The sequence below is a fragment of the Lichenostomus cassidix genome, chromosome 2, assembly GCF_008360975.1.
Source record: "Lichenostomus cassidix isolate B80296 chromosome 2, HeHo_3.0, whole genome shotgun sequence".
NCBI classification, from domain to species: Eukaryota; Metazoa; Chordata; class Aves; order Passeriformes; family Meliphagidae; genus Lichenostomus; species Lichenostomus cassidix.
In genome coordinates, this window is record NC_139482.1 from 147,770,182 (window position 1) to 147,793,605 (window position 23,424).

The 23,424-nt window shown below is 40.2% G+C and overlaps 1 protein-coding gene across 1 annotated transcript in view; it reads right to left on the reverse strand.

Annotated features, from left to right (window-relative positions):
• AGO2 (argonaute RISC catalytic component 2) overlaps positions 1–23,424 on the reverse strand; it is a 54,500-nt gene that overhangs the window by 26,501 nt on the left and 4,575 nt on the right. Inside the window, exons 2-6 of the mRNA XM_085053648.1 lie at positions 11,297–11,492; positions 7,777–7,897; positions 1,842–2,023; positions 356–492; positions 88–222 (exon numbers count right to left, since the gene is read on the reverse strand). Coding sequence (XP_084909774.1) covers positions 88–222; positions 356–492; positions 1,842–2,023; positions 7,777–7,897; positions 11,297–11,492 — 771 coding nt within the window. The remainder of the gene's footprint in view (positions 1–87; positions 223–355; positions 493–1,841; positions 2,024–7,776; positions 7,898–11,296; positions 11,493–23,424) is intronic.

Genomic DNA, 23,424 nt, shown 5'->3' on the forward strand with positions numbered 1-23,424 from the left:
CAACAAGGCAACTGCCACAGAAAATATTTAAAACATGTAGTGGTAACATATCAGACAGAATAAAACTTTATATAATTAATTTGTTACCTTTTATTTCTTTGGTAAACTTTACCCTTTGGGAATCTGTCAGAGGTTTTTGTTGTTCTTCAATACTTTTGAAGTCCAGAACTTCACAGACAAACTCAATAACTGGCTGTGCTTTGTAAAATGCAGTTGCAGACACTGCAGACAGAAATATTAATGGTGTGTTATAAGAATACAGAGGAAATTCTTAGAAAATCCAACAAATGGAATGAAATTTTTGCCTTTCCACTAGAGAGAGAGAAAAACCAAGAAAATACTTTACAGCACCTACCATCAATATTTAACATCATTTTCCATAATGAAGGTCTGACTGACTGATGGAAGCCAAACCAAACTTCTCTGCCACCACCCAAAGGATTTGAGCACCCTTCTGATGCTGTAAAGAAAGATCTCCCCACAGGAGTATACCTGCAAGAAAGCAAATAAACTCATATCAGAAAAGTAAAGCAAAAATTGCAATAAAGCCATAACTAATGCAAATTCCTTTTCACAAAAGCACAGAAATGCCAGTGTTTCAAATTACCAATAATCTGAGATTCCTGGCAGGACTCAGGTTACACCTTTCAAAATCCAGTTTGTTACAGTAAGAAACTGGCTATTACACAAGTTTAAATTTATTTTCAGTATACTTCTTAATACATCTACTAATTCCAATAAAAAGCATCAATAACATTTATTTGCATTCTATGAAAATTTCAGCTGTGCTTCCTTAAGAAAATAATTAAACAGCTCTGATATTAAAGCACCAATAATATACACCAGTAATAATCTCTCCTCATACTCTGAATTATAGACATTGTACATGGGTAAACAAGTGAGCTAACAAATATTTCTGATCCATCTTACACCTTGGTAATTTAAGTACTTCACACTTAATAGCAGAAGAATCATATTCAGAGCTAATGTGTTCCTCTGAACAAAGATATCTGACAGTCTGGGCTGTTTTCTGTGCTGTAAAACCTGACTGAAGTAATTTTAACATTTTTTTTAATCCTTAATTTGAGGATAAAGTCAACATACTATAAGGCTATTTAAAGCAATTTACAGAAATTTAGCTCATATTACCTGTTTAGCTGTTAGAAATGGGAAAGTTCAGCCCTATTAAACTTTGTTCTTTACTTTCTAATTGAATATAATTTGCACAGTGTTCTTAAATGACTTGTTTCATGGCAGCAGAATTAAGCCCAGTATCTCTTGGGTGTGACTGAAAATGCTGTAGATCCCACTTGGCAAACAAAACAAATAATTTTCAAGTTCTCCTTTTCTATCAAAATAGCCACATGGGGTGACATTAATGTTCCCCTAGTACTGTAGCTTTTATACAAAATTGGCAATAAACATCTGTCCAAGGACACACAGGAACAGGGTAAGACGTTGTTTTAAAACCACCCTTGTACATCTACCAACCTCCAAGCACTTCCCACTCGGGGAGAACTTCCTTCTCCAAGGCTACAGAGGGAAGAGGGAGATGGCAGGGGGAGATGTCCCCCTGAGCTGAGAGCACACAGACATGGAGCCTGAAGGCTGAAATCCTCTGGGGAAAGCTCTCATGTCCAGGCTGGAGGCTCCAAATTCCACTGGATGAGCAGGAAAGCACCGACTGCCTCTTGCCTGAGCCTGCCACTGCCACACAGCCATGAGTGTGGCTGAGCTGGGGGAGCAAATCCTACCCAAAGAGCCACCAAAACATTCAGACAACACCTGAATGAAAGCACATCAAGGCCCTTGAAGCACATCAAGGTCTTCCTTCTCCTCACCTCATGGAAGGCAAGTGCCTCATGACCACATCCAGGGCCTGGATGGTCTCAAAGGGGACACTGGGCAGCCGGCCGGAAAGGGCGTCGTGTAAAGCCTGCAAACTCACACAGGACATCCACTTTATAGCCACCTTAAAGATTCTGTCCTTGCCTTCTCCTGGCAGTGTGACCTCCAGCTCCACCTGCAACAATGCCAAACAACAAACCAAGATGATTCTTTCCATTGAAACAGGGGGGAAATGGAAGGAATGATGTGTTCCTCTGAACAGGGCTATGAAGCAGGGGAGGAGACAAAAGGCAATGTTGAAGCAACAGCACACATTAGGCACAGCCTCTTTTTACAGCTACATCTTCCCAAAGGGGTGTTTCAGAAGCGTGGAGTGCCTCCCAGCTGGCATCTATCTCCCTGTGAGGCAACACTGGAATTTGGAGGTGCTTGGATCAAGTGGGAGGTCTGGGTGAAGATCCCATAACCTGATTTCAGATCCCTGACAGGTCCCAGTGCATCACTGGTCATGTCAGCTCCTGCATGCCTAAAATAAAACATGGGCTGTCACCACCTGCCAAGATTCATGAATTTCTGGTATTTGCTCTCTAGAGCACAGGAGTGCTTTACATACTATTGCTGCAGACACAGTTCAAACAAGAGAAGAGAGGAGATTTAAAAGAGAAAAAAAAATCACCAACCCTGCAAACAAAACAAAAAAACAACAAAACCCACCAAGCTAAAACCCTCTTATTTTTAAATACCCAAGAAAGAATAAATGACAACCCCCAAGTACCAGTGATGGTATCAGGCAGGAAACAAGTGCACTTCTTTGCCACGTTATGCCCTACTTTGAATTTTTTGCCTAAAAACAAGTGGCAAACTACATTGAGGTAAATTACTTCAGCCAATTACTTGGAATTACTTGTAATGCTGATTTCTCCTCTTTCTTAAAACAAAGAAAGTCTGAGCACCAAAGTTCTTAAGCCGACTAAAATTAAGGCTTGTCTGAAATGATTAGGAGGTCTGAGAGTGACTACAAGAAAACAAGATCAGAGTATCCTTTGTGCTGGAAACAAACAAAACCATTGTATTTTCCCCTTCTAGGGAGCTTGCAGTTTAAATCTAAAAGGCATCCACTTAACAGGCAACCTGTAATTAGCAAAAATAATAGGTGGGTAACAGCAAACTAATTTCTGCCAGCATCTGGTCTCTTGCAACCATTTGCTTCTTCGGTCCAAAAACAGGAAGGAAATACAAAACACAAATAAGAAGCCTTCCCATGTGCCCCCCAAAATGAGCTGACCATCTATAGTAGGCACACAAAATTAATATTACAGCTGCATCCCTCCTCTAGCACAAACATCATTCCCCAGGGAGACTCGAGCAGAGGAAGGAGCTGCACAGCTGTGGGAGAGCAGTGGGAACTGCAGGATTCTCGTGGGGTCACTGCTGGGAAGGTCAGTTCTGCTGAAAGCTGTCCAGGTTTTCAGCTCACACAGGTTTTTTCCACCACACCATCAAAAAGTCCTCAACTTGCATCTCATTTACAGCAGATGGAAGATGTCTGCTGCACCTGACCTGCATTTTCCTTTAAAAACTTATCCTCCAAATCAAGTTTCATCATTCCTGCTTGAGCAAGCTGGTCTAGCGGAAGGTGTCCCTGCCCATGGCAGGGGTTGGAACAGGATAACCTTCAAGGTCCCTTCCCAGCCCAAACATTCTATGATTATTCTCAAAACTGTTAATACACAATTAATCTGATTATAAACCACTTTGGTACCCTTAACCTAATAAAAAGGATTTAATTTTATTTTTCTTCCTCTCCTGTTTTTAATTTACAAACTCCTTCACCATGATGGAATGAAGATGATGAGGAATGTGACTCCCAGTGCTGCAGCACCCCTGTCCCTGGTGGAAATAAAAGACCCAGGATATTAAAGAATTTCTCTTCCAGGTACTCTACTGCAAATACCAGTTAAGTTCAGTAGAGCTGTGACTGCTGAATTTGGCCCAACCCAGTTTTTGCTGCTGGGTCCCACTCCATTTCAAATTAGTTGAATTAAGAGTCACTGCTCAAAAGTAAAGTTTAAATCCAACTTTCTTGCATTGTTGTTTTTTTAACTTAAGTATCTCACTTGACTTACACACTACTGAAAGAATTTATCATTTAAAAAAAAAAAGAAAATATTTTTAAAAGTATTCTTAATTCACACCCAAAAGTGCACATATACTTTTAGGCACTGCTAATCAGAATTTTTCCTCTCTCAGTAATATTCTCCCCAGTCTGTACTTTTGAAGAAAAATGAATACACATTTGACAAAGTAAGCAAAATATGAAAAAATTAAGACAAAGTAGTTTTAGATGGGAATTTTGCTATGTCCTTTACAATTAGGAATAAACCCTAAAGCAAAATTTTAGATTCATTTTATTATCTATCCCCAAATAAAAAAAAAGGTTTACAATGCCAGGATGCTACCTCGTAGACCCATTACTAAACTGCAACAGAGCTGACATAATTTTGTAGCTAAGGGAGCTAAATGAAAGGGATTTTACTATCAGGATGTGAAAAACCATTAAGCCTGCAGAAAAATTTCAAAGCCATTCTTAAAAAGAATAGGTCTTGAAGCTGATGTGGTCTGAATGGCTCACACAAATCAGTGTATGACTCTTTTAAAATAATAAAAACTAAACCTGACCACATGTTTGAGGAATTCTTAGTATTCCTTATTCTCCATAAAATATATGCAACATCACAGGATTATTTTACCATGCTTTGAGCACACAATGCACCTTTTCTCTATTAATCCAGGGGATTTTCCTTCACAGGGATTCAGAGGAAAGCAGAGTAACAACAAACTGTGGATGTAGGAAAGAGCTCTGCTTCTGTCATGCGCAGAGTCTTTAATGCAAAGTCAGAGGAGGAAGGTGGTGGCCACAGACAGGATTAACACTTTCCTTCTGGAAAAGGGAATAGCAGTAGGACTTCTGTATCAAACTGCTGCTCTGTTCATTTGTAATTACTGTTTTTCTAATTAAAGACTAATTAAGATGTAGGTTAAGATACATCAGTTGCTTTTGAATCTTGCTATGTGAGAAAACTTCCACGTTCAGGGAAAATTAAATTCCAGCTTTTAATTCTAGAAGGACGTTTTAGGGAAATACACATGTAATGCAGGAATTGAATACAAAGGTGTTGTTAGAGGTGACTTGGGTTTGCTGTGCAGAACCTTCAAGGAAAGAGGAGACTTAATATCTTCCTACCTTGACAGTATCCTTAACACTTCTTTCTTCTGAATGTGTACAAGTAAAAACTACAAGAATATAATGCTAATATTTATATACTCCATATTTGTTCTAAAAGATTTTTAAAAATGAAGAAATTAAAGAGTGAAAACAAGGTACAATAAGGAAGAAATACCAACAGCTTTGATAACCATGAAAGCCAGGCAGAAAAGTATTTGTAGAGAAAAAAAACTATAAACAAGCAGAGCTGTCAGCAAGGACAAAAATACAAGCCCAGAAGAACCACTACCATCAAGAGATGAGGACAGAGTGCATCAATTAACTTAAAAGAGCAACAAGGGGGGAAAAAACTTGGCAATTTGGTGTCAGCCCTCTGTTTAGCATCAGTTCTTCCACCACCAATGCATACTGCAAGTCAGTTGAGATCTTCCACTTAGATTAATCATGGTATGTTCAGGAATCTTTCCAATATGATCTTAAATGTAATCAGATGTGCAGTAAAATCTTGCTACATTGGTTATGTACAGAACAGTAAAAGAAAAAAGCCAAAAAACCCAAACCCACTAAAGAAACCTAATCTAATTATGCTGCAGGAAAGTCCTAATACCTACAAGCTTTATACTGGTTTAAATCACGCTTAAACCAATTTAGCACCATGTAAAAATTTCCTTCATTAAGCTAAATTTCCCCATGTCTGATTTAAAACAGCTCAAGATTTATTTCTATTAGCTCTTTCCTCCAGGGTAATGTTAATAATATGTAGAGCAGAACAACTGACAAAGTCCTACACCCATGGGAAACGGAAAAAATAGGAGTTTATTTAAAGTGAGCCTAAATATGAACCAGAGATGAAACCACCTGAAACTGCCTCGTGCTAAACTCCACTACAAACACTCTCCTCAGTGACCACCCAGTCCAAAGGAGCATCACTCTGGCAATGGATGAGAGGAGCTCCTGGATCAGATGTTCCTTCTGTGCCTGCTGACCATTCCTGATGTATTGGATTTTAAAGCCCACATACACTAAATTACACATGGTAATATTGAAGTCTAGGGACAGTGCACCAGCAGGAAATGCTCTTAATGCCTCAATTCCTTCGAGTCTGTGCAAATGAACATTGTAACCCAAACCTGGGAACATGCTGACTTTGAAGATTTTGTTAACTCTGTCCCACCCAAAATAGTTATCAGAGCAAGTAGGGTCAACTTACATCTCATAAGGTCTCACTAGATCTGAAGATTAATTTGATCCCTCTATAGATAAACTATATTTATTTACCTTTACTTATTAAATGCAGAACTCCATACTTGTCATAACATATATTGTTATTCATCCATAGCTTATAAAGTATTATAAGGCAACTCTGTGTGCATAAAAAGTTATTTAAACCCCTCAGAGAGTCTCATCAAGTATCCTTCCACCTTTGGCAAATACTTGTGTGCCAAAGCTGTAGGAACTGGAATATTGTATGTGAAAGCAAGGGGAAAAAATATCTAAGTCTTTTAATGACTGCTTTACAGTTTTCCCAGATGTTAACTTATCAGTTAATGAAAAATAATTAACACCAGAGTAGAGACTGACCTTTACTGCATGGCATTCACTTAAACAGACTGGGGGGAGGGGAAATAAAAATTATCAATATGAGATTAAGACCTTGATTCAGGGAGAACTATTGACTTTGTCAAGCAGAGCACAGGCTCACAATATGAGACAGCAGAGGACAGCCTGAACTATTCTATAGCTGCTGAATTTCAGAGGGCCTTAGTGGCTCCCAGTTTCCACATTTCTCTTTCCCACTTACATTTTATTTTTGTCTACTCAAGTTGAAATCAGCTCCTCAAAGACAGAACAGTCCTGCCCTGTAACAGTGCAGCCTCACCCTGCAGCCCCAGCAGAAGGAACTGCTACAGTGCCAACAAGATTGACTGTGGCCTCCCTCAGGGACTCATTTAAATGAAAAAAATTCACAGAAAATTCAATCTGGTATTGGATCACAGATGCATGGGCTGAATTATTTTATAGGGCTTGTGTGTTAGCATGTTCCAACAGAGTCCCTTCCACTTCAGCAGTCAATGGGCACAGAACAGCCACAACCTGTGCCCAAAGAGGTCACTGCCCCACCCAGGGCTGGCAAACACAGCAGAGTCCTCTCCAACTGGCCCAGGGCAACGACTGCAGGTCTTAACCTGTGCAGTGTGAATCAATCTGGCTCTCAGTCATAAAGGATTAGGGAAGAGAGGTTCCAACAGAGGCAACAGAGAGATGGAGGAGCTTCTTTCAGCTACTGATAGTGAGAATAAGCTTAGAGTGGGCCTTGATGAGATTAGTGAGGTGACACAACAGCTTGGTGCTGCCCAGAGCAGTATTTTCCCTCCTCTCTCCCAAACTCAAGTGTGCTCTCACTTTCTCCCTAGTGCCAGTCTGGAGCTTGTCTGCTGTCTGGGACAGCTCATCCAGCTCCCCAAAGCAGTAGAAACCACAGCAGTGGGAAAAAACGAGAGGGAACAATGAAGGGATATAGAACAGGGAGTGACCACTGGGACAGCAACAAGCTCACACTTGTGTCCTGGCAAACCACACCCAGGGCAGAGTGGCAACAACAGATCCATTCCAGAAACAGAAAATCAGTTTATATTTGTTATTAGAAATATTCTGCAAATACCACATTAAAAGCTCTAGAATTTTTTCTATTTAAAACTTACTTTATCTCTCCCAATGGGAAGTGGCATGGCTGTATAAAGGTTTTTTCTTCCATCAAACACTGGTTTGCGATCCCCAAAAATCTGGGTTTTAAAGTGCTGAACCATATGCTCCACTATTTCTCTGAAAATGCAAAAAGATTAAGTTAATCCAACTTTTTACTTCAAATGTTAAGTATCAGATGAATACTAACAGTAATATTTACCAAGAGAGGCATTAGGTAAATGAAAGGCTTGTCCACTTTTGTCTATTAAAGGCAAGATTTGTTTGACTGATCTGAATTGAAAGCAACCTTTTCACGGACTAAACTGTCTTCTTAAACTGCTATTTTTAGTTTTTTCAGATTTAAACTTTCCTTCCTCTTTTCTGTGATCTACTGGAAGTGAAAGCTTGTGCTCTCTCAACCTCAAAAAAAGAGGTGTGTGGTAGCTCCTGGGGTTTCAGCTCCCCTGTCCTACAGCCCCTTTCTGCAGAAGACCTTGGACCAAAAGCTCAGCAGCTTGAGAAGCTTTCAAAAATATCATTATCCCAGTTTACAGCCCCAGTGTAAGGACAATATGGGAGATCAAAATTATTATGACAACAGTGATATCAAAACTTTTTGCAGCTCTCTAAGAAAAATAACTCTTAAATGCAGTTTTTTTCATACACATGACAAAACTGGGATCTATCCAACAAAACTGGGTATGTGCATTCAGTGGGACCTGTGAATATTAAAAGTACACATTCATTTAAGAGCAGCTGGAATTAGGTTGCATGTTTGTGTGAATGGGGAAACCACTCACACAGCTCTTGTCAAACCACAGTGTTTACACACTGGTCATGCAAAGCAGTTCAGCAGTCAATGAGAGGTCAGTTGGAATAATAACACCCTTTGATGTCAAAGGTCTTTTGGTCCCAATATCCCGGAGAGACATCCTTCAGGCTACCTGTGACACCCAAAATCCATCAGCAGTCTGCAATCTGTACACACAGCCTGGGGCAAAAGAGCATTAAGAGGTTACAGTGACACAGAAAGGAAACCACTGGTCCTTCACTTCTGACAACTTCCAGCTCGGAGATGCTGCAGGTGACTGTTTTGTGCACCCTGACTTGGCAGGTAATTAACCCAACACCCAGGTAGGAATTATAGTGCTGCAAAATCTGAGATGGAACTGAACTCATTCAAAAGACTGTTTTAATTGGAAATTTCTTTGCTGTGTCCCAGGGCTTATCTTAAAATGTGACCACTGAAAACAACTCTGACCTCCTGCAAAGTATGAATCAAACCTCACCCAGAAATATCTGCCTCAGGTCTGACTGAGCAAGTACATAACTGGGAGGGTGGGAAGAAGGAGGAACTTTTCAACCTTAAGATTGAGCATGGAAATCCCACTCTCTTTCTGAGCAAGTTCTTCCGATTGTAAACTGCTTTATATAAAAAATGAACACTTCCACTTAATTAATGTTTTCAAGCTTCAAACCACATCCACATTTAGCAATGGTGCTTCTCAGCTGTGGGTGGAGATATTTTAATGAAAAATATGTTATTTTCTCCATGTGAAGTTAAAAGGAAAGTTATTTACCACTTCACTAACTTCAGCCTTTTGGGATTACTGTTACTGAACAAAGCTGGCACAGATGAGGGAGTAGAGCAAAAAATAAAATCTCCCTCTCTCCTTTCTAAAGGGTCCAATATGATGATAAAAACTACTTATTATATACATGTAAATTATATAACAAAAACTAAAAACATGTAAGCCAGCTGTAAAAAAAAAATCATTCAGAATTGGACATGTACATCCTGCATAAATATATATATATAAGCACACACAGAAATACAGGTATAGACATAAGACTAAAAGGTCACAGCTCACAAAAACCCAGGTGCACGTGAGTGCAGGGACATCTACAGCACAGAGCAGTAAGCACTCAAAAGAAATAAAACACACCTCAGTAAGTGAATCCAATTTGTATTCTCACCACACTGCACTGAGAAACATCCACCACACCACTGCTGAATTAATCTATGGCATCTCTGCTTACTGCAAAAGGCATTTAATCTGTGTAGATCTGTACCTGCTCCTGTTACCACAAAAGAGGAGTGACTAACCTGACAAAGCAGGTCATGAGCTGGCACTGGAGAAAGAACTTGCTACTGAATAGAATTTGCCTTTCCAGTGAGAAAAACTGCTTTAATAATGATGCTCTCTGCCACTGGCAAGCACCCACACACTGGGCTGTGAGGGAGGTGATCACACAGACAACACACATGAGCTGTGCAGCACTTGGCTCCCAGAGGAGCTGCAGAGGCAATCTGGATCAGGCAGCAGGAGCTGGCAGGGCTGGAGTGGTGGCAGGGAGATCAGTTAAGGGAAGCAAAGCTCTCACAGCTCCCACTGTGAAAAAAGTGACTGCTCCAAGTGTTTTGCAGTGCTCCAATGCACTAAGAGCATCTCCGTGAAATGAGCAGCTGCCCTTGGGCAGGAAGAGAGTTCAGCTTAATACACTTAACAACGGTGATTGCTTTTAAAATTAACCTCAGTTCTCGACTAGCTGAAAAATTAAACTTGTAATAGATCACCACAGGAAAAAAAAAAAAACAGGGCAACAAACCACAGTGATGCTGCTTTGTGAAAACACTATCATTACCAACTCCTCAGAGTAACAATGGAGAATGCCCTCAGGCTTACTCATTCACATTAGGAAAACCATGGCTTTCGGGTGGCTTTTTTGACTCCACACTTTGTTCATTTTCATGACAGCATACTCCACCCATGTGACCTTTTTTAACAAGGAAAGGCTTTGCTCTTGACTATATAAACAGGCCATTCCTCTACAGTCAAGGTGCAGTTATGATGATGACACTTGCGGTTTCCAGTTGGTGCCAAGTCTCATTCTCAAGTTTCACTTCTGGCAACGCTGCTCTTTTTCAAGTCAATGAAGTTGCACACTAACAGGGCACAGATGCCAATTACAAGACCTGGCTGCTCGTTTCCTTGGCCAACTGATCCATGTTTGCACCTTGCTCTGTGTTTCAGAGCACAGTTTCCCTTCTATAGAATACTGATGAAGGATAATTCCTTACCTGATTTAGTATCTCCACAATCTCTCCCACAAACAAATGGGTTTTACCTCCCCTTGTGAGTAGGGAAAGGTGGGAAAAGAAGCTGGTAACATCAACTCCCTGCTGAAGCACTCATCAGCCAATTACACTCCAGTATTTAACCAGGCAATACTAAATCATATTTATCAAGTTGGCTTATACTGACCCAGCATCACTAGAGCTAATACAGTCTACCCTTCTGTCACCAGTGGCTTCAATCAGCAGCATCTGAAGATGCTGACAAATTCAATCCAAGACTTGGAGAAAAAAAAAAGGGGATATCCTGTTGATGGATATGCAAATTGGAAGTGATCAGTACAATCAGTGATTAAAGCCAGACACATCTTCCCAGGCATCAATGAAGGCATCTGGCTCCAGCATTTCCAAAGAAAAACACGACTGCAAATAAACTGGGGAAGGGCAAAGAGCAGTATTACCTGTTAACTCTTCTAGGACACTTTTCTGGCTTTATATCCAATTCATAATGGTAGATATCTATTTTAGGAATGTCCATTTCAAAGAAGTTGGCCTGCAGTTTGATTGTTCTCCCAGAAGTGCCAAAATCTGGTCGAGGAGGAGGTTTAAAGGCATATCCCTGTATTGGTGGTGGCAATGGTGGAGGAGGTGTGAGCACTGCAGAAGAGAGAAAGCAAAACTTAGATATCAGCTGTATCAAATTGACAATTCAACAAAATTACAGGCTATTGCACCAGTGAAGCCCAGCATATTTAAACTGTGACTCTTTTTAAACAACCTAAAATATGAAAAAACCCCCAAACAATCCTGCTTTCAGGAGACCATGAATCCTTTTTTCATTTTCTTTCTCATGCTGGTTCACCATTTGTATTTCCTAGCCCCAATTACTGAAAAACAATCTTAAAATCAGCTGCATTTTCCTATACCACAAGTCAGCTGGGTGGGAATTCCACAGGCCAAGTAGGAAAGTGAGAACCAAGACTTTCCTTGCAGGGAAGAACCTTCATTTCAAAACAGACCCAACCACACTGATGTGAGCAAACACCTATAAAATGGAGTTTCCATCACTTTCCTCTGTGCTGCAGCTCTCTGCAAAATACTGTATTAGAAATAAAGTACATCCTACTCTTTCATTTACACAGAAAACAGAACAAATTTACTGCTGCTGTGCTCAGATCTTGAGCTCAAACATGAGCTGCTGCTCAAACAACATGAAGCAGAAACACAATGGCTGCTTGTTGTTGCTTCAATCCAGGAAAGTCCACCAAAAATCCAGGGAGAAGTGTGTAAGGTACCAACTCCAGTATTCAAAACTCCTGCAGCCTCAGTGCTCAGGTGTTCTGTGCTCTGGAGCAACAACAACTCGCAGCAAAATCTTCACATGTGAAACAGCCTAGGAGGTTTCTCATTCCTTATGTAAGAATCCAGGTGTGGTTTCCTGGGATTATCAAATTCAGCTCTCTGCTAGCACCAGAAACAATTCACATCCCTTCGTTCACAGATCAGTCACCACTTTTCCACCCTCCTCTTCCCTACTGGAAAGCTGCTCCAGAACTGTGATGTTCTAATGCTCAGAAAACATCCTTCTATTTTTATTTATTCCTTGGCAGGTAATACTCACTGGCCTTCAGGTTAAGTAGTGCTGGCTGCATTTTTAGATTTAAACCAATTCCTATTTAATTAATACTTAATTCTAGGCTATACTCCTGTTAGTCCCTTCTCATAAATCAGGCTTCATCATTCTTGTCATTCCAGTAATTTTTCAAGCCTGTGCATTTTGAGCTCACCTTTCCTGGAGAAGACTAAGTGATAAACACAATGGTGCTTTCATCTCTCAACTAGAAAAAGCAGATTAATGAGCCCTAAACTGCTTTGGCCTGCTGTACCACTGCCTTGTAAAGGCCATTTTACTACCTTTCAGCACCCATTTCACCATGCATCAAATATTTAATCAGATTTCATACTGGGAAAATTATAGGGGCTTTTAAGTTATTATATTTTGAAAATCTTGTTTCTGATCTTGTCTCTCAAACATAATCTGAGGTATTCCCCATTTTAATTCATACTACTGAAATTCAATTTCCTTTTTTCCCCTCCCTTTTATAAAAATTGCATTTAGGCCTGTGATTCTCCAACACTAACTCAAATCAACACATTAAAGACACTTCTTGCTGAAGAGCTGCATTTCCATGACCTAAAACTTCACGTTTCAATACTTCAGTTTCGCCTTCAATAGCAATACAGCAATTTTCACTTTCATTTGAGTATTATTCATCCACGTTGCCTTCAGCTGCCCTGAAAAATGGACCAAATATCACCTTAGCTCTTATCTGTAACCCAATCCTGCCACGAGCAGCCCATCTGCCTCTGCATCTGACCTTATCCACCTCCATCCCTGAAGGCAAGGCAAAACACCCAGCTCAGTAATTCTGCTCAACATTTGGCACTTTTTTTCCTAAATTCCTACACATCTTGACTTCTAAAACATGGATTTTCCCAACATTTCCAGGTCCTCTGCTTACTTCACGTTTTTCTGCCTGTGATTAACTCAAGTGGCCCTGCAGTCACCACATCCCCTTGTTTGGGGTGACAAATTCAGTGTCTGTGTCATTAAGCAGAAAGAATCCTCTGCTGTGCATAGGACACCTAACAAAGTTATTTATAGCATTTACCACTACAGCTGGAAAGTAACAGAAAAAAAAATACTCCCACAAATATTTGTACTTGCAATACACCAAGGGTTTCTGTGATCCACCTCCAAATCTGATCAGGAGGATGTGCACAAAGCAGCCACCTCTACTCCTCCAGAATCCTGTTTGCCATCATTCTCACTCCCCCAAAAAAATTTTAAATATCTGTCTCCTACATATTTTTTTCAGTCATTTTGTTGTTGAATCCTTTACAGGTCACCACTGGACACATTTTTTATTTCCATCTTTCCATAACAGAACGTTCCCACTTGAAAACTATGTCCTAGTCATTAACTTCATTCTGTGATTTTTTTTTCTTGTGTGTTTTTCCACAATCCCCGTAACATCACCCATTCAAAAACACTTTCATTTTCTGCTGAGCCACCTGCATTTTAGCATTTCCATTTTTTGTTATCCACACTCTGCATTCTGCATTGTCTTAACTCTATTACCTGGCCAACTGCTATCAATATATTGATTTCCCTTCTCTTTGCTGCTGATTGTTATGTCTTCTAACATTTCTGGATCTACTGCCACATCCTAATTCCACTGCCCTTCCTTTTCTGTGGTACATCATGACTATTTTCAGAAATACAAAAAAAAATTCAACTTCAAAATTGGAAGTACAAAGACAAGCCCCATGGAAGGGGGGCTTGTCTTAAACATCCCCACAAGCTATTGATGCTGCCAAATTAAGTAATTTTGCAATTAAACAACACATCCTCCTCCCTCTGTTTTAAGATGGGATTGTTTAGTGCTTCCCAGGGGCGTAACAAAGCCCTATCTGCAAGTGCTCAGGGATCAACACAAACACATGTTGCTCAACAACACCACTACATTCCTCCACTGGAGTTTTAGTGACAAACAGTGAATAAAAGTGAGGGCTCAGCCTCAGTTTTGAGAGTACGATGAAATGCTGAGAGAAGCACAGACTCCTGGATAAATATGTGAACACAGTTTTATAACCTGCATGACTCACGGAGATAAAAAACCACCAAGCTGTCCAGGACCACTGCCACCCTGTATTTTCATTTTAAATAGTTTCTTCAATTATTTGGGGTTTACAATCCAATTAAAGAAAGAAAGAAAGAAAAAAGAAAAAAGAAAAAAAAAAAAAAGGGAAGCTATTTCTGGCTCAACTCCCAAGGCAAACTTATTTAGGGCAGGGTGTTGCTTCAAGGAGATAAGTACTGTTTATTAAACAGCAGCAGTGACCCGATAAGCACTCAACCTACATTTCTGCCGCCTAAAACAGACACGGATGTGTCAACTACAGCACCGAGGGATGGAATTGAACTTCGGGGGAAAAAACTAAATATTGCAACTGCTGAGCTGAATTCACTTTTTGGACTGCTGCCTCAAATTAAGAATGCAACAATCAAACTATCTTGTCTAGAAGTTATCACAGCAAGCAGCTGTGAAGAATCACGAAATACTGAATTTGGTGCTGACAGAACAGAGAAATAAGGCTTGACCTTCTATCAAAACATGATAGGAGCCTTCAGCTTTGATCATGAATTGCAGCATTCAAAGGGATTCAGCTGCCCCATCTCCCTGTTCAAGCACTCCTGCAGAATTCCCATCATTCACTCACTTTTAAATGTGACATAAGCTGTATCACTACAGCAATATTTTCCTTAGTGCCAAGGTTCCTACTAGGGAGCTTTTGCAGCCTGGTGAGGTGTGTTACAAAGGATATCACTGGACATCTGAGCTGGAAGTGATGCCCAAGGAAACCTGCCAAAATTCATGCAGAGACACCTTCATGAACACACAGGCTGTTTCTGGAGACAGCATTTCAAAGCATTGGAAAATCTACATGCATTCCTTGATTTTACTTTTAAAGTGCTGTCAAGGAAAGGAGGAATTAGAAAAAAGATGAAAGACTAATAAACTGGAGCATCCATGTGATAAGTATTGGAAGCTCCTCACTCGTTTGCTTGATGATAAAATGAAAAATGAGAACATTTCAGCCTTGATATAATGATTGAGACCATCAAGAGCCCCATTTTCAAGGTGTGAATTAAGGTGAGCTGGGTGTGGAATAATGAGGTGCCTCTATGCTGTCTTTAGGCTTACTTTTATCAGGAAAGAAACCAGACTTCCTATTATAATTCATCCCATTTACATAAACTAAATGTTCATGACTATCCATCTTAAAAGCAGCAATTTCTACAAAAAAAATCTGGAAAAGACAGGTATCAGGAAAATAACAGTCTTGTGGCAGTTTTATGAAATAAAATTAACAATCAAGCAAAATCACTCTGTCAAAAGACAGGGTGAACAAAGGTGGTAGTAGAGGAAACCTGGACAACCACAGAAATGCTGTGTTAGTAAAAAATAATTTTTGTAAATTGAAAATAATTGCAAACACAAGGCTTGCTGCTCCTACTGCAGCGCATTACTGAGGATCAAAAGATAAGAATGACTCAGGGAGTGAGCAGGCCAAGACACTCCTAGTCTATCAAAGGTGTGAATGAGCCACTTTGATGAGCTTCTACTCCAAAATCCACACAATTATGTCATGATGATTTTTCAGGACCGTGTGCTCCGTAACCATTTCCCAGACTTGCAGCGTTCATTTCTTTTGTCCTTCACCATTTTTTAGAGCTTAACTGCTGGCCTGCTCAGCACACTGGAAGTGCTGCCAGTCAGCATTAAACTTGCACATTGGAGATTTTTTAGCAAAGAATTATGCAATTTTAATGTGCAGTCAGAGGCCTAATGAGTTACTAAATAAGAAGGGGCCAAACGAGTTGCATTGAAGGGCTTGTCGACACAGGAAATCGTCTGAGCATAATTATCCCAGTGCAATTATATCAATAAGTTTCCTTGTGTGGCAAGTCCTAACTCATATTTAATAATCAGGTGATGTTTTCACAACTCACAGTAGGTTTTAGCATCGGGCTCATGCAATCTACATTTGCCAAGAGGAATCCAAGAAGAAGACTCTCTAAAACAAATTTTCTAAAAAAATAGTCATTAAATGAAAGTAAGGTGAAGGAAGCCTTATTTGAAGGCATCACTTTGGGTTAAGGTTTCCAGTATCAGATAATGGGGCTGCTCTTCCAGATCATCACTGCAGGTGTTTCCAGTACAACCATTGTGCCTCCAGGTCAGTCACTGAAACCATCACACAGATCCAGAGAGGATGCATCACTCCGTGGGCAAAAAAAGGGTCTAATAACTTGTCCTCGACTAGTGAGCAGCTATTTTGTCTCCAGAACTGCAGGAACTAATAAAAATGACAAATGTGCTCTTCATGACCAGGTTGAAAAGAACCAAGACTGGCAAGGGAACAGAGGATCATCAACACAGAATACCAAAGGTGGGAAGGGACCAGGCTGACTTGTCAAGTTTTGAATATCTGAAGGACAGACAGGTTTTATGAATTTTAGTTAGACAAACTTCATTTTAGTTACAAAACAAGGGGAAAAAAATACAGGGAGTTCAGCCTTTTCATTTTAGGACCCAACTAAAGAAAAACTTGTGGCTGCCTTCAAGTTTTCTGACAGTCTGGGTTTTATGAAGAAGTTTAACTTCTGCCTTTCTGTTAAGAACCGTTAGGGAGTGATAGGAGAGAGGCTGACAGTGTTTTCTATGAGATAAGGAAAACCCAAAGGTGCAGCTCGTAGTCCCTTGATATTTTGGGGGCAGAGGAATCTATATGGAACTTGTAAGTCTGTCTGCTGCTCATTTAGCATGTTGTAGAGCATGAAAACCAGAAGCTCTTCAGTCAAGCTATAACATTCTTGATTAGATAATGCACAACAAAAAAACATTACAGACTTATTAATCTCCAAGAATTTCACAAACCACAGGGACAGCAGAGGAGATGATGTAATGAGATTTTCAGGTGTCATTTTTGATGAAACCCCTCCCTAAAGGTTGTTCTGGTCTCTCAGTGAGCAGCTAACACACTGTCTAGCCAGAGCACATTGCATGTGCCAAGGTGGGCTACAAGAAAAAGGGTTGGCTTAATACTGATGAGCAAAAATGAAGCAAACCTGTCCTCATATCTGGTCACATATTAAGTACCTTGTACGACTACTGAGATGTTTGATTCCACTCTGCCAGTTTGCTTCCAATTTCCTACTGTTGTAGTATGAAATTAAATACCTTAAAAAAGAGTAAAAGTGTAAGATAAACAGCATTGCCTTCATGCCTGTAATCTCATTATGTTCAGTAGACTACTCTGGACATTTTTATTGAGTAACTTTCACTTCCTGTGAATGAATTCAAGCAAGATTAACTTTCAAGTCAACCCTTTTACCTACTGAAAGGTGTCCTTGCCCGTGGCAGGCAGGTTGGACAGGATGACCTCTAAAGGTCCAACCCAACCCATTCTGTGATGATTTTGTCTGGAATAAAGAATCAGCTACAGATCTGCAGCTCCCTTGGTTACCCTGACTCCTTTTTGACTTCTGTGAGATGGAGACACGATCTCTTCATGGTGCCAGAAGTGATGTGATCCACTGAGACCAGAATCACTCCCAGACACCAATGGTGGGAGAGAGTGCTGCAGTCAGAGATCAAAGGGAGACACCAATCCAGCTTGCTTTTAAGTCAGGACCACATTTCAAAGAAGAACATGTAAGAACAAAAGAACTGAAGAGGAGGAGATCAAGGCTCTAGCAGAAAGCAGCAGGCAAGAAACTAAGAATGGTTCTTTCCAGCCCACAAGCTGCTTCTGGACAATGTCAACTAGCAAAAGACACCAAGTGTTAGTACTCTGCTTTCCTCCCACATTCTCCTCGCAGCTTTGACCTTCAAAGTCAGCCTCCAAATGTTTGAATACCAACAAGCTGCTTTTCACCACCTACAAGTGGGGTGAGCAGCAGCAGAGCACCACCAGAGCACCACCAGAGCACCCAAAGTGCAGAACTTCCATTCTCACTGCTCACAAACCAGGTGCTTTAACCAATCCCTGCACGTGGAATTTTACCAAGTCCTACCACAACCCTTCTTAAGGGCCACAGAGAAATGCTTTTAATTACAAGCTGCAGTTTGAATTAAGTCTTCCAAATAGTGAGCCTCATCCAAACAATGGAGAGATGCTTACGGCTTACCCACAAGTCAGCAGCCCAGTTTGAAGTTAAATGTGAATTCAAAGTACAAAATAGCTCCATCTTCAGACAAACCTCTACTCGATGAAGGGGGAAATGGAGAACATTCTTAGTGCTATTTATCACACTTGACCATCATGATTCATTCCCTTTTCCATGCCTTAGAAAATGATGTTGAACTAATTCCAGATGTCTCTTCTAACAATGTGAAATACAGAATATAATGGTATTTTCTGCATTCATAAAGAGCAATGCCTCCACTCAATACAATCTCCGTTCTTTGCCATTTCAAAAGACCCAAAGCAAATAAACACATCTTTTAAGAGGGACAGAAAAAAAAAAAACCACCCACTACCACAACCCACCCACTACCACTTATTCCCCCCTTCAGGCTGTTTCTCCCCTAAAGAAGGTAAGACCAGAAATTCCATATTCACCATCCCACATTATGCTTCCCTTGCCCTCTGTTTGCATTTAGGTTATGAAAGAAATGTGGCTCCCCCTCCTTCTGTACTACCTGACACTTGCAACTCCAGAGGTGGGTAGCAAACAGCCTAACCCACCCTTCACTGTCTTATTTTTATTTTGAGTCACTACAAGGCTGGTAAAGCATGACTTCTTTATACATCAGGATTGACCCTCCCAAAAAGCTGAACACACAGATTTAAGTTTCCATCACGACTTGGTGTGAACATGAGACAAACAAGCCCTTCCATTCAGTCCCCAGGAGCCACAGCAGTGCAGCTGCTGCCAGCTGCAGAGCTGAGCTCAGTGAGGTTTTGTGGCCCCAGCCTCATCATTAGGTACTTCAACACCTTCCACACACACCAGCTGCCATCACACAACACCATGAGCACTGTACAGCTCACCCTGACACTCCATTACCTCCATACCTCGAGATCTCAGTCTTGCAGAGGTTTTTTTTGTCCTCAGAAATAGTAAGGACTGGTCTCTGCAGTACAGCCCGTGAGCAGATGCTGGATAGATTAAACCACCTGAACCAGAGCCGCAGTTCTCAGCAGTGCTGCTCCCCCAGCCTTTTGCCAACACTTTTCCCCTCCCTTGCCATTACATCCCATGCCTCTCCTCCTGCATTTTTAGAGACATCAGTGCCCAACGTGCAGCAGCTCCACTAAACTTAACGAGCTCTAGTGGCTCGGGCTCTATTCCATGGCCACTGGCATGTCTTTGCAGTGTGCTGTGCCTCACCAGCTGGGAACTGGTGCCACAGAGGCCCCAGATCCACATTCCCTGTGGGATTTGCATTGTGCACAACTTAATGAAACACAGAAGTGATTTGTCCTCAGATAATTAAAGAAAGAAGCTAGGATGGTTCTGGTTTGAGTTGTACCTTTGCAAGCACATTTCATGCCCACACGGACTTTGGTTGGTAGTGGTTTTTGTGTAAAATGTGAAAAAAAATAGGTTGTCTTCATTCCTAAAAACTTTTTTAATATGCAAAACTCAACTGCAGAGCTGTAACTCAGAAACAGTCATGTCTTCCTCGAAAAGAAAAAATCTTTTCCCATACACACACTGATTAATCTACAGACACATGAACACACTAGTGGTTTAGTTTCAGAATAGAAAAATTCCCAGTTAAGAGCAGAGGTTCTGCTGTATTTTATCATTTTAGACAGTGAAAGCAGCTGCAGCAGCATCTTCAACATCCAGTAGTATCTCCTGCGGTTTCCAGAGATAGGGCTGTGGTTTTCAGCATCACTGCAAAGAGGGCAAAATGCAGTTTCCTAATAGTGGAACAACTGAGATATGACAGAGTGTAGGCTGGCAGCAGAACTCCCCTATTAGAATTTTTTTTCCTATTACATCTCAGGGTTTTTTCCTCCACCTGCTTCTTGTAAGCAACCAATGTTCTCATATTACTTGACACAAACTAAAACTCAGCTATGAAAGGTTAAAAAAGTCACATACAAGTTTGCTAGAGAGGCCTCCCTGAAATTTGACATTAAAGGGAATTTGCAAGTCAAACAATGAGGAAAAAACCCACCACTACTGTATTCTTATCACATAACAAGACACAGACAACAAAAAATCATTTCCTTGCCCTGGTGGGAAGTTTCCTCCTTCTGAAAGAAGCTCTGACTTTTTAAACAACACACCCTTATGCAAATATTCTGAATCCCTATGAGTTATTCCTAAGCATTCCCTCATTAAACACTGAAGCTCTTCCCAAAATGAAATGCACTGGTTCACTGAGAAATTAGTTCTTCTGTATTGTCATTTCTACATGAACCTGCATTTCTCCTCTATTTAATTTTTGTTTTGTTTGTGGTTTGGAGGGTTGGTGGTTTTTCGGGTTTTCTTTTTAAAACCTATGTCTCTCAGTAGATTTCTCAACAGAAATACGTAAGTCAGCAGAGCTGAAGTTGACAAGCAGTGTTACTTGAGAAACACTGGGTTTCAATGGGAGTTAAAAACCACAAACAAGAAACACCTTGCTCTCCCAAAGCCTTGTCCTCCATGAGGATTTCAGAGATGATGGAGGAGTATGATGGGGCAAGAGTGTACAACCAACAGAGAAACTGATAAAAACCCCAAAAGAATAGAAAGGGAGCATTCACTGCAAACCACAAGCTGTATGAAAGGACAATGAAATAAGTTCATTACCAAAGTCAAGAACACAGAAACATTTAGGCAGGAATTCACCCTCTGTATGAACAGATGTCTGTCCTTTAATAGCAAACACTTGCTAAACAAGTTTCAGAAGGTATATAACAAGGCCCCAGTAATAATTATGTTTTAAAGCTTTATTCATCTACATGACAGGTTTCACTTCAAACGTTTTTTTGATTGATCTAGCTAAGCCACTGAAACCTCCCCTCTTGGGAATTCTTCTAAAATTGGCTTATTTAAAATAAATCTAAATTAGCACATCCACACACACTTCCTACTACTAAATTAAAATTTAAATGTCACTATTTTCTCACATTAATAAACTCTGGTGTAAACTTCATGACTAAACTAGGAACATGAAAAAAGCATCTCTGAGACAAAGAATTGCAATGCTCTGACCTCTGACATGAGCAGCTCAAACAGAGCCGCCCACAGTGTCCAACACTGCCAAGACAGCTCTTCAGTTGGCCACAGAAGAGCTACTTTTTTCCTAGATTATATACAAAATCATACATTTCACTTGATACACATAGTTTCAGAAGTGTATTTTCCAGTTTTCCAAGATAACATGCTGAGATTAGTTTATTTCTCAAAAAAATGGAAACTTCAGTTTTGGTCTGCATCCACTCTTGTCACACCCAACACAGATTGGAAGTGACACAATGAGATATAAAAATCACATCCTGTTTAAACACACAGTCTTCAGACTTAGACATATTTTATGAAATGATGTGCTATGGGATTTAACTCTTGACATGGGTGCAAGAGTTAACATTAAGAATATTCTCCACCTTCTGATTATAAAGCAGCTTGTACAAGAGAATTAAATCAGGTTGTGCTAGAAGAGCTTTTGGGAAAAAACTGTAGATCCCGAATCTGCAGATGTCTGCAGTTATTCTGCATCTCTGAGAATTTAAATATTTTAATGCTTCACTCAAAGATAGAGACTTGCAGCCTTATCATGGCCTATAATAAAGTTGGGACCTGGTCCCCAACAACTTCACTGCAGGTGGCAATAAACTCACATACAACCAGACAGAACACAAAGACAAAACACAACCGAGCAGCACTACAAAAAATAGAACAAGACAAACAAATTACAAGAGGAGAGAACTAATTACTCTTGCCACACCTGTGATTCAAAAAATAAACAAATCTCTTTCACAACCCAAATAGTATCAAAATGTGGTAGCACTGTGGACAGCTCAATGAGTACCCAATTCAGAAGAAAAACTCAAAGCAAGCTTTGGAATGACTCAATTATGCCATGACCCACAGCACCTTCTCATCTAAATCAATGGTTTGCTTCCACCTCAACTGTGTCCAGTTTTGTGAAGACACACAGTAAAAGAAACCAACCAAACAAAACTTTTTCCTCGAAAGCCTGGGCACCAGGTACCATGTGGCTTCACAGCTGCAGCTCAGCTATAAAGCAGGCTATTTAAGAGAAGCAATTTTGCTTAATATGAAATGCAAAGAGAGAGTAATGCTCACACTAAAACTTTTTATTTGAAAACAAAAGTTTACTCTGAAGAGAAAATAGGAAAAGCAAACCAAATTGAGAAGTTAAAATTAATTGCACTAATCTGTGGTGCTCACTAAACAGACTAAAAGACACCGCCAATTAAAACAGCTCTGAGTTTATACAAACACAAACATCACCTCAGTCTCGAGGATTTTAAAAAACCTCACTTCCTGGACAGTACTAGAAAGTCTCTTCAAAGCACAACTTCTTAGAAATGGCTACCAAAGGGACTCACAAATAACAGCAGCTCTGGTGTAAAACATGAGAGACACTACACAAGTTCAGCCTACCTGGGGTTGATGTTATTCAGGTCTGTCTTTTCCTAGTTTTTACAGCATAAATGTATAATGAAATTTTAAAGTTCAAATTTGGGTATTACAAGATATGTGGGGGGAAAAACCCACAAAATCTCCTTGCACTGAATTCAAAGTGCTGTGCTTCAAAGTCAATAGGGCAAGAGGGTTTTTACATTCTAGTGGGCTGCTTTGTGAGTACATCAGAAAGGATGCAAGATACTAAAACAAATTAATTGAACAATGCATGGAACAGCTCCCTACCCACAGCCACTACAGTTAAAACTACGTAATATTTTCCACCAGCTCTTTTTTTTCCTAGTTCATAACTTACCAAAAATAAGATACTGGAAGTTGACTTTTCTTCATTTTCAGATTTAG